The 14,187-nt window shown below is 52.2% G+C and overlaps 5 protein-coding genes across 5 annotated transcripts; 1 reads left to right on the forward strand and 4 right to left on the reverse strand.

Moving 5' to 3' along the window:
• Nucleotides 1-130: 130 nt before the first annotated feature.
• N7459_001032 (uncharacterized protein) lies at nucleotides 131-745 on the reverse strand (the record flags this gene model as incomplete). Its single annotated transcript, XM_056940217.1, has 3 exons — nucleotides 131-169; nucleotides 235-666; nucleotides 734-745. The coding sequence occupies 3 exons, from the start codon at nucleotides 743-745 to the stop codon at nucleotides 131-133; spliced, it is 483 nt and encodes a 160-aa protein (XP_056804497.1).
• Nucleotides 746-2,875: 2,130 nt separating this feature from the next.
• On the reverse strand, nucleotides 2,876-4,357 carry N7459_001033 (WKF domain-containing protein; the record flags this gene model as incomplete). The annotated part of the gene is made up of 1 exon (XM_056940218.1): nucleotides 2,876-4,357. One exon carries the CDS (start codon nucleotides 4,355-4,357, stop codon nucleotides 2,876-2,878), a length of 1,482 nt encoding a protein of 493 aa, XP_056804498.1.
• A 1,837-nt stretch (nucleotides 4,358-6,194) lies between these two features.
• On the forward strand, nucleotides 6,195-7,439 carry N7459_001034 (GPR1/FUN34/YaaH-class plasma membrane protein; the record flags this gene model as incomplete). Its single annotated transcript, XM_056940219.1, has 7 exons — nucleotides 6,195-6,388; nucleotides 6,446-6,535; nucleotides 6,593-6,693; nucleotides 6,749-7,104; nucleotides 7,158-7,294; nucleotides 7,348-7,379; nucleotides 7,429-7,439. The coding sequence occupies 7 exons, from the start codon at nucleotides 6,195-6,197 to the stop codon at nucleotides 7,437-7,439; spliced, it is 921 nt and encodes a 306-aa protein (XP_056804499.1).
• Nucleotides 7,440-7,893: 454 nt separating this feature from the next.
• N7459_001035 (tubulin gamma complex associated family protein) lies at nucleotides 7,894-11,091 on the reverse strand (the record flags this gene model as incomplete). Its single annotated transcript, XM_056940220.1, has 2 exons — nucleotides 7,894-9,749; nucleotides 9,807-11,091. The coding sequence occupies 2 exons, from the start codon at nucleotides 11,089-11,091 to the stop codon at nucleotides 7,894-7,896; spliced, it is 3,141 nt and encodes a 1,046-aa protein (XP_056804500.1).
• A 1,017-nt stretch (nucleotides 11,092-12,108) lies between these two features.
• atfA (bZIP transcription factor atfA) lies at nucleotides 12,109-13,646 on the reverse strand (the record flags this gene model as incomplete). The annotated part of the gene is made up of 3 exons (XM_056940221.1): nucleotides 12,109-12,418; nucleotides 12,478-13,543; nucleotides 13,613-13,646. 3 exons carry the CDS (start codon nucleotides 13,644-13,646, stop codon nucleotides 12,109-12,111), a joined length of 1,410 nt encoding a protein of 469 aa, XP_056804501.1.
• Nucleotides 13,647-14,187: the final 541 nt, after the last annotated feature.

Raw genomic sequence — 14,187 nt, forward strand, 5'->3', positions numbered from 1 at the left:
TTCCTTTTGGATTCCTCTGTTTTTTTTTTTTTTTTTTTTTTTCGACTGGATCAACCCGATCCTGCACTCGATCCAGGATATCTGCGCCATCAGAATCATGCTCGTTCAGATAGGCTAATTCCCGCTTCCATCAGCGATCGACATCAGATTCAATCCGGCCACGATAAGCCTTTCCCCCTCTTCGATCAGCTCTTCTCTATTGGGGTGAACCGGGGCGTCGTCTGGGTCGCCCACCACAGTTGAGCAATCGTCCCAATCCTCTTCATCCTCTTCCTCTTCCTCTTCAGCCTCCTGCTGCAGATCCTCTTCATCCCCCTCGCTCCAAAGCAATTTCACCATTTCTAAATCAGAGGCACTGGGTCCAGACCGGTCAAGGCTGATGCGCACCGCTGGGTAGTCGGTATTGTCGATGTATGCTTTCCAATCCTCGCGCCATTCGATGACTTCCCTGCTACCCCATGAAAATTCGGATCCGGGCAACATGATGGAGTTTGGGTCGAAGCGGTCAATCAGGGTTGGGCGGGTGGTCTGTTGCAAGAAGTGGACGGGGCCCCAGACGCCCTTCTCCATGGCCAGCTGGACTGCCGCCTCTATGTTGTTAGTCGCCTCGTCGACCTCGGCTTTGGTGACGTCGGTGTTGTGGCCGAGGCGGATGTTTTGATACACCTTCCTATGCGTTTGCATTAGCCATCACTTCCATCGCGAGGACACCCCGGTGGTCATTGTCACATACAAGGAGGGCCATTTCCAAGAGAGATAGTTCTGTGCGTCAGGCGCATGGTGCTGATCCTGCAGGCACAAGACCCAGCCTATCTGCCGTGCTAGCAGTCGACTCCAATCTTCCAAACTCCCTCCTCTTTGGAGTTCCCCGTCGCTGGAGTACCAACTGTGGAAGCGGTATTGCGGATCGATATACAGGACGTGTAGCTCCCCGTCCTTAAACCCGGGCGTGGCCCAAGGAAACCCTGGTACCTCGCTGACGACGAGAATCTTGGTCATATCACCCCCCTGATCAGCGTAAATGAGGCAGGAGAGATCCTGCTCCTTGAATTGGATATCAAAGCCTTCCGCGTCGGTCCACTTGGAAATAGCAAGTCGAAACGCCACCCTCAAGTCGACACCAGAGGGAAAACTGTTTTGCACCCAGCCAGCTGCGCGGCCATTGATAACATCGAAGCAGTAAGGGATGGTGCGATCTGGTCATGCCCTACATTGAGTATCTGATACAGCGCGACGGGAGAGGGTGCGGTGATCATCGCTCTTCTTTGCCGTTAGTTGCCGAGGGGAGGCAGAGACCAAGTGTGCAGAGAGCAGAACCAAGTGAAAGAGCAGGAAACAAAGACGCATGATGAAAGGCTTGGTTGTGTGAGAGAAAGGGGTTTGTGGTTTGGGTCAGGAAACACCGCAGGTTGTCGGAATGAGTGTATAGAGTCTTCCATTAATAAATAGGTTATCCATTCTTAAGCCCCTAAATTGGCAGATTGGGCGGAATAGCAACACAGACTTCCACTTGATTCCAATTGGTCTCGTCCCCTGCCATGCTGTTACAGGTCGATATTCTTCGGGGCGAGGTTACAGATCAGAGGCCCCCCGTTGAAATCCTGCGCGCCCCTTGTAAAGTTATATGATAAATCTTGGCGCCCTATACATAAAGGAGCCCTCCGGCATCTCAGGGTGCAGATCAGGATGATAGTCGCAAGTGGGCCAGGGCGCAGTTGACTAGCCAGATTAGGAAAGCGATTTTGGACTGTCTACATAGTAGGATTAATGCAGAATAATAATTTACATGAAATACATTATAAGATACCTAGATATCTAGCAGTATACTAAGGTCTTAAGTTATATTTATTATACTTAAGTTCTGATATATCTGCTAGATGTCTAATTGCGGAGCGAATGTACATCTGGAAAAGTGCTAGATACGTCTAATTTTCGGGCTAAAAAGGTTCCCGCCCCTGATTGGCCAGGAACAGGACGGTGGATTCAGCTTTTCTGCTGATCACAGTCACGTGATATATTTGCTACGCGTATAATTGGCTATTGACGGGCGGGTCCCCACAGACCTAGCGGATAGTCTTTTTAGCTCCCTTTTCTACTATTGGCTGCACCCTCCCCAAGGCCACCAAGGCACCCAGGCGCCCACCTAAACGGCAGGCGGCCCTACTAATTAGCTTAACAAACAGCGGCCTTACCCTTTCTGACTATAGCTGCGTATACCTACACCTTACCCTTTACAGAACTAGGATAAACAGAATAGCCAGCACTAGTTAGCATAGAGCATCACTCGCCAGCATTATCCAGTATCTTTACGGAAATTTCAATCATTTAATCATTTAAAACCGCGGATTAAGTGTTAGGACTTAGGCGTGGTTCACCTAAGCCTAACGATGCGCGCTACTTATATCGGTCCCGGGCATACTAGAACATAGAGTTCTAGCATATTTGGTCTTTTGGGCCTGTTGGCTAAGTGCGCCCGGGCACTGAGTCGTAACATTAAGTGCTTCGTTCCGCCTTCATTCTACGGTGCATCCTCCCTACGGCTGGGGGTCCGGGTGGCGCCGTTAGCCCCCTGGTACCAGGAATATGAGTTCACTATTATTATTGTTATTATTATTATCCTCCGAAGTCTAATTTGCCCAGGATGAATTATGGCAGTTCCTAGCTAAGAGCTTGAGTATCCATGAGCGTACAGCCTATCAATTAACTTGACTGTTCAGGGCATATCACGAGTAAAAATTGTCATCTCAGCTTTGAAAATGTAGATTATGATGCATCGTCATACGTGCAATGGTATCTATATGCAATTTTCAAACAAAGTACCAGGTTCCAAGTCCAGCAAGCCCATCAGGAAAGAAAATCCTCACATACAACGCTTTTAGTCAGTGTCACTGCTCGATATCTCGATTTGAGCGGTCCGAATCTTCCGCTTCTGCTTCTTTTTGTTCTTGCTAGGAGCAGGGTCTGTCGGTGGTTGTGCAGTTTGCTTCTTTTCATCTAAAGCACCGGCTTTCTTCTTGTTGGTTGTCGGCGTGGCTTTGGTCGACACTGAAGACTTGGTTTTGGAAGCGGTGGCATCGTCGTCGCTGTCGCTGTCGCTGGCACTGCTGGAGGAATCGCTACCACTGCTGCTTGTGCTCTCACTGCTGCTGCTGCTTTCGGACGGCTTTGGCTTGCTAGCGGCAGTCTTGATCTTGCTGGCAGCCGGCTCATCCTCATCCTCGTCGCTGTCACTATCACTGCTTGACGACTCGCTGTCACTGCCACTGGAGCTGGTACTCTCACTTTCACTGCTGCTTGAGATCTCAACAATAGCAGTTCTGTTTTTCCGCTTCCGATTCTGCGGCTGAGCCTCGGCAGCTGGATCGTGCTTCGGTGCAATCTTATCAACACTGAACAGGTCGGCATTGACAGCAAAGAAGACCAGCTCCGCACGCTGTCTCTTCAAAAGACGCTTCTGTATATCTGTTCCTAGCACTTCACCAGAGCTGACGGCATTGACTTCGTCGCCACCGGTGGGCAAAGATGCTCGGAATGCCTCCACTGCCTGTTGATACTCGCCGCCAGCAGCATCCGCATTCTCGCCCTCAAGATCCGCCTTGAGGACCTCCAATGCGCCCTGGCTCAAACGCTGCTTCGCAGCATCACCCTTCAATCCCTGCAGGTAGGTCAAGAGTGCAGCATTATACTGAGCAGGTACATGCTCGAACGAATAGAGATGCTTAAGAATGTTCGTCTCGCGGTTCTTCTGGAACTTCCACGATGCACGATCACTGTAGTACCGACTGAGATAGGACAAAATAGGCGTCTCATGAATCTGCGCCGTAGTCGACGCCGGAGCCCCATTCTTGGCCTGGGTCTTCCGCTCCTTCTTCTTCTCGCGCTTGCGCTTCTTCATTTCTTCCAGGGCTTTTTCTCCGGCCTTCTGATCCGAGTCCTCAGTGGCGATCACAGTCTCGCTACTGTCGTCGGCATCCTCGTCTTCGTTATCAGCGGCGTCGGCCTCGCTGTCGCTGCTGCTGCTGCTGTCGCTCTCCCCGCCTCTAGTCTTTGTTCCAGGACCAAAGGAGACCCTTTTCTTCTTCTTTTTGTCTTTCTTCACCTCCTTGTCATCATCACCGGTGCCCTTGCTGTGGCGCCGCTTCTTTTTCGATGTCACTTCGTCCTGGCCGTCGGCATTGTCGCTGGACTTCTTGCGCTTCTTTTTGTCCTTGGAGGCTGCTTTGTCGGTTGGTACAGCGAGACTTGATTGTTCCTCCATATCAATGTCCTCGTCGGCAGTGTCTTTCGCATATTTGAGCTTGAGTCCGACCTTCTTCCATGCCGGCACGTGCTGCGTCGATTCTGTGGTCTTGGCCATGACGCCTGCGGCGGATCGCGCGCGCAGTACCGAAACCAGAAAGCCTGGCAGGAATTGAATGGGCTGAGGGCAAAATAATTTGTGCTGGCGAGTCCCAGCTTGCCGATGGACTAGTCGTAATGCTTCCGATCACCCCAAGTTGGAGGCGGAATCGACTTTTTTTTTCTGCCGGCTCCACGTGAAGGCGGAAGCGCGATATCAAATGACATAATGTCGGAATGAGTGTGTGGAGACTCGCATTAATAGTTTATCCTTTCCTGTATGTTATGATTAGTTAAGCGTACGCCCCCCCTAAATTGGCAGATTGGGCAGACCTCTCCTTGATTCCAATTGGTCGGGTCCCCCTCCTATACTGACACATAATGAGAATAAAGCCGAATTTCCACAACTCTATCCCACCCAATCTTCACCCATCTGTCGGGACTTTTGGGGATGGCTATAATATGCTTGCGCTGGTATTCAAGCATCTTGGCAGGGGTATAATGGATGTGCTACTCCCGTTCTGGTGTTTTTATAAACTGTCTCTGCCGATTTGCTGATAGCATCTCTCGCTGGAAGAACCCTAAATTGGGAAGTAGTGAATAGACCATACGTTCCTATCCCATCATCACATGTCTTATCCGAGCTTGTTCAACAACATTTAGCTAACGCATTTATGACCTTTTTAACCGGAGAGACGTGACATGACAGATCTCGACATTGCATCATACATGGAATGAGCCCCATCAATCAGCCATCACTAGTCACAGGTCAAGTCCAATACATGCAATCGGCTTCATGATATGTTGCCTGTTTCAAACCAATGTGTGTGCCTTGCTCGCTCCTACTGGAAAGTATCAATTGCGGGCCGCTGGTAACGGGTAGTGGAGGGTGTGGTGGAACTGCTCGTAGTAGGACGGATAGTCGAGGGAGCGTCTCTGGTAGAAGACCTGGTCTAGCTACTGGAAGAAGCCGAAGGAGTCTACTTGAGCGTCATTTTTCCTGTCTTGGTGCCGCAGACCAAGCTTTTCTCTGTTGCTGGCAGTTTGGTATCGGTGATGCTTGGGAACATGGTGGCTAATTCAGTCAAGCATCGGTCAGCAGTCTGTATCGGTAGTCGTTTTCGCCTTTTATTCTCAGGGCCTGACCTAGACTTCTTTTTTGTTCTCTTCTATTTCTTCGACACGTTCGATCTCAGTTTGCGCCCGATCGAGCTCTCCGTCGCCACGAAATATATTTTTCAAAATTACGGTGTCGATCACGGTGAGAGTGGCAGTATCTACCCCCAAACCGGTTCTTAAATTCCTTGACGGGTTTTTACATTCTTTATCAACCACCCAGCCCGATATCTGGGGATGTGGGAAGTCTACGTCCCGATACTCCAATCCGAACCATCTCATTGGACGCAACTAGACGATCCGGCTCGGCGGAAGAGAAACTCAGTAGTTCTGGATTCTCTCTGATAGAAACTCTCGGTTCGCATCCAATGTCGACGATCGGCAGATCTGGCACGCAGATCATGAACAAGCTATTGCCTCAACTGGTGATCGGCCAGGATTCCAAGGTTGCAGCCACATGGCATTCCCATGGAATATCTCCATGGGGCGGAAACCTAATGAATCCTCCATTTCACCGGATCGGGAGATGTTGTTGCAGTCTATCCCGAGACGGCTTCCATGTGGTTGGCTTTTGAGTTCAGGATTTCTCTAGTCTCCTTAGGGCTTCAACTCGATCTCAAATCAGGGGAGGCCCCGCATCGAGTATAAAGGAATACTCCCGTATCGCTGAAGCCGAATCATCAGATCTTCTGTCCAGCTACCAGTTCCGTTCCGATTCTTCATTTCTTCGATTCTTCGCAATGCTGGGAAAGGAAGGTGTGATTTCTCGCGATGGCTCTAGTTCGTCGCAGAGCGAAGCTGGAGCTATGCCGGCTCTGATGCAGGCCCCTACCTCGGTGACGCTCTCGGCGGAGCAGTTCGAGAAGCTCTACCTGAGCCCGATGATGCATCGTCAGCCCGCTCAGGTGAAGAGCCTTGGTAATCCTACTCCTCTGTATGCTTGTGCCCAAGCGACCCTTGCCTACGAGTCTTGGGATACTAACGTGACTAGGGGCATTGGAGCTTTCGTCCTCACAGCCACGCCGTTATCATGCTGCTTGATGTCCTGGAGAGGTGCTGGTGGATCCGGTGCTGCCTTTAGGTAAAAGACTTAGAGACCCTTGCACCAGCGAAAGAATCATCGTCTAACGAGGGACAGTTCTGTCTTGATCTTGTTCGGCGGACTTTTACTGGTCCTTTCGAGCGTCCTGGAATTTATCCTGGGAAACACATTCAGCTCCGTCGTGTTCGGGCATTTGGGTGAGCCCATTCAGGGAATTGGGGAATGCAAGAATGCAGAATTGACTTGGGTTAGGTGCTTTCTGCTTGGCCTTCGGCGGTAGCATGACTCCGGCATTCAACTCGGCTGCGCCCTATTCCCCCGATGGAACCAACACATTGGCCGGTCTTCACAGTCCCGGCTTCTTAGATACCTTCGGTACACATTCTCTCTCTCCCCGTATCTTGGCGACAGGCGCTGACCCCGTGCTATTAGCATTCTTCTTCATCTTCATGGCCCTGTTGATGCTGATCTACACCATCTGCGCAACACGCATCAACGTGCTCTTCGTCCTGATCTTCATGAGTCTGATCGTCGTCTTCTGTCTCCTGGCCGCCGCATACTGGAATCTTGGTGCTGGAGATGAGGTGATGGGTAACCGCCTGACTGTGGTAAGTCTCGGCCTCCCTAAGCTTTCACATACACGTCTAACAGGAGTCTGTAGGGCGCGGGCGCTGCTCTATTTCTGGCGACGATGTTGGGCTTCTGGCTGTTGACAGCCCAGTTGCTGGACTCGGTTGGATTCCCTCTCTCCTTGCCTGTTGGAGATTTGAGTGGATTTTGGCTTCGTTTGCAGAAACGGTAAGTCCCAAGGCCACGCCAATAGAAATTTCAACCATCTGACAAGTTGCTAGAAGCGAATCCGAATCAGCTGCTGGGGGAAAAGGTACCTACTTACCTTGAGTCTTGCATCCATGGATGGCTGACTTGCACAGACCCGAGGTAGTGGAATCCATCGCCAGCTATGCCAATAGAACAGAATATAACCACAGAAACCAATGTACCATGTTCAGATACGAAGTTCCATCTCGCTGTACGATGCTAACCTGATTGAGAATGATTAATGCTTAATGTCGAATTGAATCTCCTGCACGTTAACATTTCAGCTAAAGACAACCATGTAAAGATGTATCCATCATAATGCAAAAAAAAAAAAAAAAAAAAAAAAGTAAAAGAGCGAAAATCAAGGCAGTGTCTAATCACAGCAACACTGAGCAGACCTAGCCTACCTCAGATATCAAGAGCAATTGGTAGCTCATTTCTACGTTTGCCGGCGATGCCAAACCAGCAGATAAAGGTTGAATCGTGGATTCGTCTCGCATTAATGGGTAGCCACCCTCACGACTACCTAGGTATGCTGCAGCTAGATGATTCATGGCGAACTAAAGAAGCTCTGCGTTCTACGCCGCCACGCCATGGACATTGGTACCTGGATCAGCAGCTTCCCTTCGTTCCCGACGCATCTCTCTCGGCACACCCCCCTCGGTGCCCGAGCCTACAGTCCCCGCGGCTGATGTGGCAGCAGCTGCCTTGCGGCGCGCAAGCTCCCTCTCCCTCTCCTTGTCTTTGTCCCGAGAACTCGAGCTCTTTTTGGGCTTCTTGGCCGGTTTGTAGACGTCGTTGAAGTTCATGACAACGCCGAGGAACCGCATATCCACGTCCGGTTGGTATGCCAGGTCGCTGAGGAGGTGGACCAGACGGGCTTTGAATTCGGCGGACAGATCACGCAGGCGGTCACGCAGCGATGCAAGGATATTGTCATCGGGAGAGAGGCCCTGGTCTGACAATGAGAATGGGTCATCTATGCTATCCGGACCACCAGCACTGATCGGCCTCACATCTGGTGTGGATGCCATGGAGGCACCACCGCGGCTGTTTGCTCGGCGATGGAGGTCGCGGTCCGTGACGCCCCAGCGGCCTTGCGCGGTACGAGTCTCGATCTTGGCATTCAGTTCCTGCTGGCGGGTGAATTCCGCGACGCAGAATGAATAGAGACCATCCACAGCATCTTTGTAGGCGAGCATGGCCTTGAGAATCTGGTGGAGCTGGCTGAGGAAACTCTCTTCGGGTTGTTTGGCCGAGGTAGAGGTTGATGCGCCGTAGCGCGAAGTGGAAGTGGAGCCTAGAAGGCCCTTGTGTGTGATGGAGTTCAGGTATTTGGTGTGTGCTTCGATCAGGTCGTCGAGCGTGCAGCCTGGTTTGGAGACAGCCGCCTGCAGCTGGTCCCAGCTACACTCAATCACTTCGAAGAGAATGTAGTACTGAAGTTGGCAAACAAAGTGTATCATTTCAGCGATCACACATCGTGCGCGTTTCCAGTCCGGGTCAAGCTCCTCATCAATGTTCTTCAGCACACCTCGTGCACCGGTCATACACCGGCGCCAGGTGCTGTTCAGGGCGAATTCGACTCGCTTGACGCGCCAGAGGAAGTTGAAAACCTTTAGGTATTGGGTTGACCCCCAAGGGGTAATGACCACGTCCACAGGCGCGTCGATCTTGTACTCGAGGGTAAAACAGTCCCAGCCGATCTCGCCATGGCTAAGTTCTAACATACGAGCATCCAGCCGGCGAAGCACATCAGAGGAGTCGTACTGCGCATTTGAGGCACGAATGGCATGTTCTAGTTGCGCAGTAAGTGTATGCCGGTACTGAGAGTTCGCGGGGCGGTCCAGATTCGAAGCCAGAGACTCCATTAGCAAAGCAATGAAATCGCCCTGCCCGAGCAGGAGGTATTTCTTCAACGCCCGCAGATGATCAAACAGCTTAAACTTGTCATCCATGAGATGAATGAGTCTTGCCATCGTCGTCTTGTAAGCCTCATCAATGGAGATTTCCAGGGTAGCTGTGTCCCCATATCGCAACTCTTTGGAAGCTTCTTTAGAATAGGCTTCCACCCATGCGGAGTCCTTGCAGCCATATCGAATGAAATTTAGAGACTTTCCGATCAAAAACACCTTTTTCGCAAAGTCCTGCGTGATAATCGAAGGTACCATGTCGTCATCCAACTTATACTTGTCTTCCCAAACGCTAGTTGCGATACGACGGGGATCAGTGCTGGGGCGGAACTCTGGCTCCGCAACGAAGAACTCCTTATATGGATCAGAGAGTTCACCATCGTAGATCCATAGACGAAGCATATCATAGAATGGACGGGTAACATGGACCAATAGTTTCTCCGCAAACGCGCACACGAAGGGGTCTCCATGCGATGAAGAGAACCCATGGATCAAAGAGATCAACCGGCCTCCTTTCTTATCTGCAACATATGTCAGTATTCAAGAGAAGGAGAGTACCGCAGCGTGTAGTGACTTACCCCGAGCTTCCTCTACGATCAGACTCATCAACCGGAGTGCCATTGTCGCATCTCTCGTCCACACCATGCATCGCTTCAAAGTAACACCGCCCTTCCGAACACCTTTAGGCGCGTTTGCGTCTCCAATGGCAGCAAGGGCCTGTCTGATTTCTGCTTCAAGTGTCGCAACCAAGCCAAGATATGCCCGCAACTCGGTTGCAATGGCAGCGCGTAAGCTCTGGTTCACCAGCCCACCCTCTGTGCTTTCAACAAACCCTGACAGCTCTTTGTAGAGTAGACATGGCTCGGCGAGCGAATGAAGAAGCGAGATGATAGGGGATGGGAGGTTCGCCGGCAATTTCAAAACCGAGGGTGACTGGAATTGCAGGTTCGTAGAAGATAACCCCTGCAGATTAAACGGGAGATCCCGTAGAAGCCCGTTCTCAACAGACTCTGGCGATCGAGCAGAAGTCAACGGTGCAGCAGTAAATGGATTTGAAGAAGCAACATCCACACGCTCATCGCCGGAACGATCAGTCATTACAGCATCATAGTTGCTAGCCCGACTGGCAGGGTCATCACGAACTTTTTCAAATGAGCCACGCGGAGCTGTTTCGACCTCATCAGGTCCCCAATCACGGCGTAATGGGCGCTGTCGCTCGGGTTGTGCAGGTAACGGCCTACGGACCTGTGATGCAGACGAACTCACAGCCGGGCCCTCGTCGTCATCGGAATCGATCGGCCGCGACCCAGTATCCCGTCTCGAACGCACACCAGCCCGCCCCAGTATATTCTGTAAGTGAGCCTCCTCCATCAAGGGACTGCGACGGCCGTCGCCAGAATCAGGGGTGGGATCATTATCCTCAGACAACTTGTAGAGCAGGTACAAGATCCCCCATTTCTGCGAGAGCACCGGCTGCGTCAGGAGCTTAGAGTACATATTCGAGAATTTGACCGCCAGTTCTGGACTGGTATTTTCACGCCGCAGTTTGCGCTTGATCAGGTCCGCCGCATTGTTCACGCTCTCGGGTCCTGCGACGCTACCCCGGCGCCCACCTAGTGCGGCAGAAGGAGAGCCTGGGTCTGCAGCATTGGAGGCAGTGTGGGTGTCGAGAATGCGCCACGCGCGGTCCAGGCTGGAATTATGGCGGCGTTCCTCGGCCGCAGCGAGCGCTTCCTCTGGATCGGAGTAGTCGTCATTTGGGATTGCGGTGATCGGGAGCGCGGGGGTCAGGGAGTCGACGAGCTGGGAGAGTGCGTCGTCGATGCGGCGCGGTCGAGCAGTCTGCCGATTTGAATTCAACATGGTCCTGCCCTTCCCCCGCAAGCGCGATGATTCTTGGCTGTTTTTGAAGGCTTTAGGTTTGGAGTTCGTCGTCGATGCGCGGTGGGCGGGTGGTGGTTTTCGCAGCGTTGGGTGACGAAATCGCAGATCGGGCTGCGGACTTCAAAAAGTGCCTGTCTCAGGCCCACTGCGCTGCGTACTCAGAGGGTGTTTATTGGAATTGAGCTGGAAGATTGCAGCCCATTGTCGAACCAAAGTTCTCCATGCGTCGTCGGGTTCGTGTTTGTGATGTTTGGATTGTTTGGCCAAGCGCGTCTCTTATCACTTATCAGTATCTACAGGTACACCGCACCGCCTCCGCTTCTACAGCGGCTCTACCTTTGCCGAGAAGATCGATTCAAGAGCGACGTTCAATTCAATTGCTCGCGTGTTCCATTTCAGAGAACTATTCAGACATGAAGAACCGAACAAAGCCACCCAAACGCCGCCCATAAAACACATATCTCAACAAGCAACCCCTATCGAAAAAGAAAAAAGATGCACCCGTGGGTCCTCGAAGTATTAGACAAGCGAAAAAAAAAAAAAAAAAGACGTCTCTCAAACCCATGGAGAGAAAGAAGATTATCAGAGGGCAAGAGGGTTGGGGAGAAAGGAAATACAACGGAGGACGACGGGGAAAGTAACTAAACATGAGAGCCATCGCAAAGGTAGAACAACCGTGAAGCAGCCATCAGTCTCAAGACGCCGAAATCGACGCGCCCTCCAAAAGACTAAACGAAATTCATCCGTTCCAGACCACCGGAATCAGCCCGTCCAATTTTTGAGTCGTGTGGATCATTAACACCTGTCCATGCCAAAAGTTTCGGTGGAGCCATAGCCGAAACGTAAAGAGATGTGAGGAGCGAAGCCCCCATTGAAATAAAAGCAACCGTCGGATGTAAGCGAAGCAAGAAACAAAACGTTTCCTTCTGCGAGCGGTTGAGCAAGAAAGTAGGCAGCCCGGAATGAGAAGGGAAAGCAAAATTATGTCGCCCGAACTCATGCCCGGCGCATACCCTGGGTGGGAATAGGTGCACCCGGCTGCATACCCAAACCGTTGGACATGCTGTAGCCATGGGGATCAAATCCAGTTGACATGCCATTCATCATGAGAGGCCCGAGTCCCTGGGCTTGGGAGACGGGGCAGTCTTTGTGGGCGAGCAAAAGAGTCTTGAGGTTGACAATTTCCTCTCGGAGCTGAGTCACCGTGGCGGTCAGAGCATCATTCTCTGTTGTGAAGAGTTCGACCTTGGCCTGGAGATTGGCCAACCATTGCTTCTTCCGTTGGCGGCACTTCAGAGCCGCGACACTAGAATCCGAGTATTAGCAGTCGACCATCAATATGGACCAGGAAGAGAAAGGACATACCGGTTGCGCTCCAGGAAGTTCCGTCGCTTCTCCTCATCAGTCATCTTCTTCGGATCCATTTGCAGCTTCTTCATATCTTCATCATCCGAATCTATGTCAGACGGCGAGTCCATGTTGGTCTTCGCCTTCTTATTGGGGCCCTTGGTGGCGTCGTCTGCTTTGCGTCGGTTGTTGGCAGCGGTAGCAGCCTTGGGGGCATTCTTCTTGCCTTTACCCTTGCCCGCGGGCTTGGCCGGCTCCTGTTCAGAGCCGTCCCCACTCATCTCGCGACCATTCGCGCCGTTGGCATTCTGCGAAACGCGACGAGCCGCGGCAGCACGAGTATCGTTTTGCATGGCGGAAACCTGATTCATCTGCATATTATTCGTCTGGCCACCCTTCGCCAACATGAAAAGACCGTTGGCGGCGTCGGCGGCATCGTGCTGGGTGAAGTCCGATGCAGCGGGCTGGGCGCCCTTGGTATCCATGTTTGAGTTCGAGGCGGCTTGCTCCTGGTCATTCGCATTCGAGGTGGGACCATTCGAGCTATTTTTCTTCGCCGTCAGCGCAGTGCGGTGGAAATCGATGGTCGACGGAGTCGCGCCGCCACTTTGAAGTTGCTGTAGCAAAGCTTGGGAGTTGGGGCTAGGAGCCGGGAACATCGAGCCACCGCCGCCAGGGGTCAGTCCGGTACGGAGGGAAGACTCGTTGGGGGTTGGGAAACCTCTGCCGATACTGTCGAAGTAGTCATTAGAGCCGGTCGGACCAGGGAGCATCGCTGGGCTAAGCGGCCCCGAGCGCAGGGAGTTGGACCAGTTGTAACCACTGCCGGAACTCGCGCCAGGCAGGGCCGGGGAGGTAAGAGCCGCGACGGGCGGCAGCAGCGACTTTCCGGGGGTCTCGCCCGAGTTCCCACTGAAGGACTGCTCGAACGGATTGGGCTCCAACGAGAAGGGATTGTGTACGGAATTGAAGTAATCCGGGGTATCACCGGCGGCGGTGCCCGTAGGACGAGGCGGCGGCGCCAGCGAGGTTTGAGGATCTACGTCCGGTTTGACGTCCTTGGACTCCGACGCGGCCTGCAGGTCTGCGAGGTTCAGTTAGCGATCAGGCGACAGGAAGAAATTAATCCGTGATGCGACGGCGCGAAAGGTACCAGAGGAAAACCGAGGACGAGTAGGGCCCTTCATCATCACAGATGGAGAGTGGGAGATCGATGACGCCAGGTGTGAGATCATCCGAGAGCAGAGGGGGCTTGAGTTAAAGTATCGGGGATGGTGGCGTATTACCAAGCCAAAAGGGGGGTGGGCACCCAGAGTATTATTTTTTTTTCTCTTCCACACACACTCTCTCTCTCTGATATCAGGCTTTTCTCTCTCCCTCGTTCTGTACCCAGGCAAATGAAAGGGGAAGGATATTGTACGGGGTTGTGTATGGGGATCGCGACACCCGGGGCAGATGGAAACATAGGGGATTGCATCATCACACGCGCGCGCCGAGAGGCATTCCACGAACCTTCTTTCTTTTTCGAATCCATCGAGGATAGAGTGGACAAAGTCGACACACTGGGAGCAACCGCAGCAGACATGGCACGCGGCAATTATCTCTCAGGCGGCAAGCGCACAACTCGACAAGAGAAAAAAGGTCACAATCAGCCTATGGCTTGCAGTGATAGACCCGAGGGAGTGAGAAGGAGAAAAGTGACGTAGAGGGGATGACGACAGTTTTAGG

The sequence above is a fragment of the Penicillium hispanicum genome (genome assembly GCF_028827665.1).
Source record: "Penicillium hispanicum strain IBT 35686 chromosome Unknown utg000001l_segment0_segment0, whole genome shotgun sequence".
In the NCBI taxonomy this organism is placed as follows: Eukaryota; Fungi; Ascomycota; class Eurotiomycetes; order Eurotiales; family Aspergillaceae; genus Penicillium; species Penicillium hispanicum.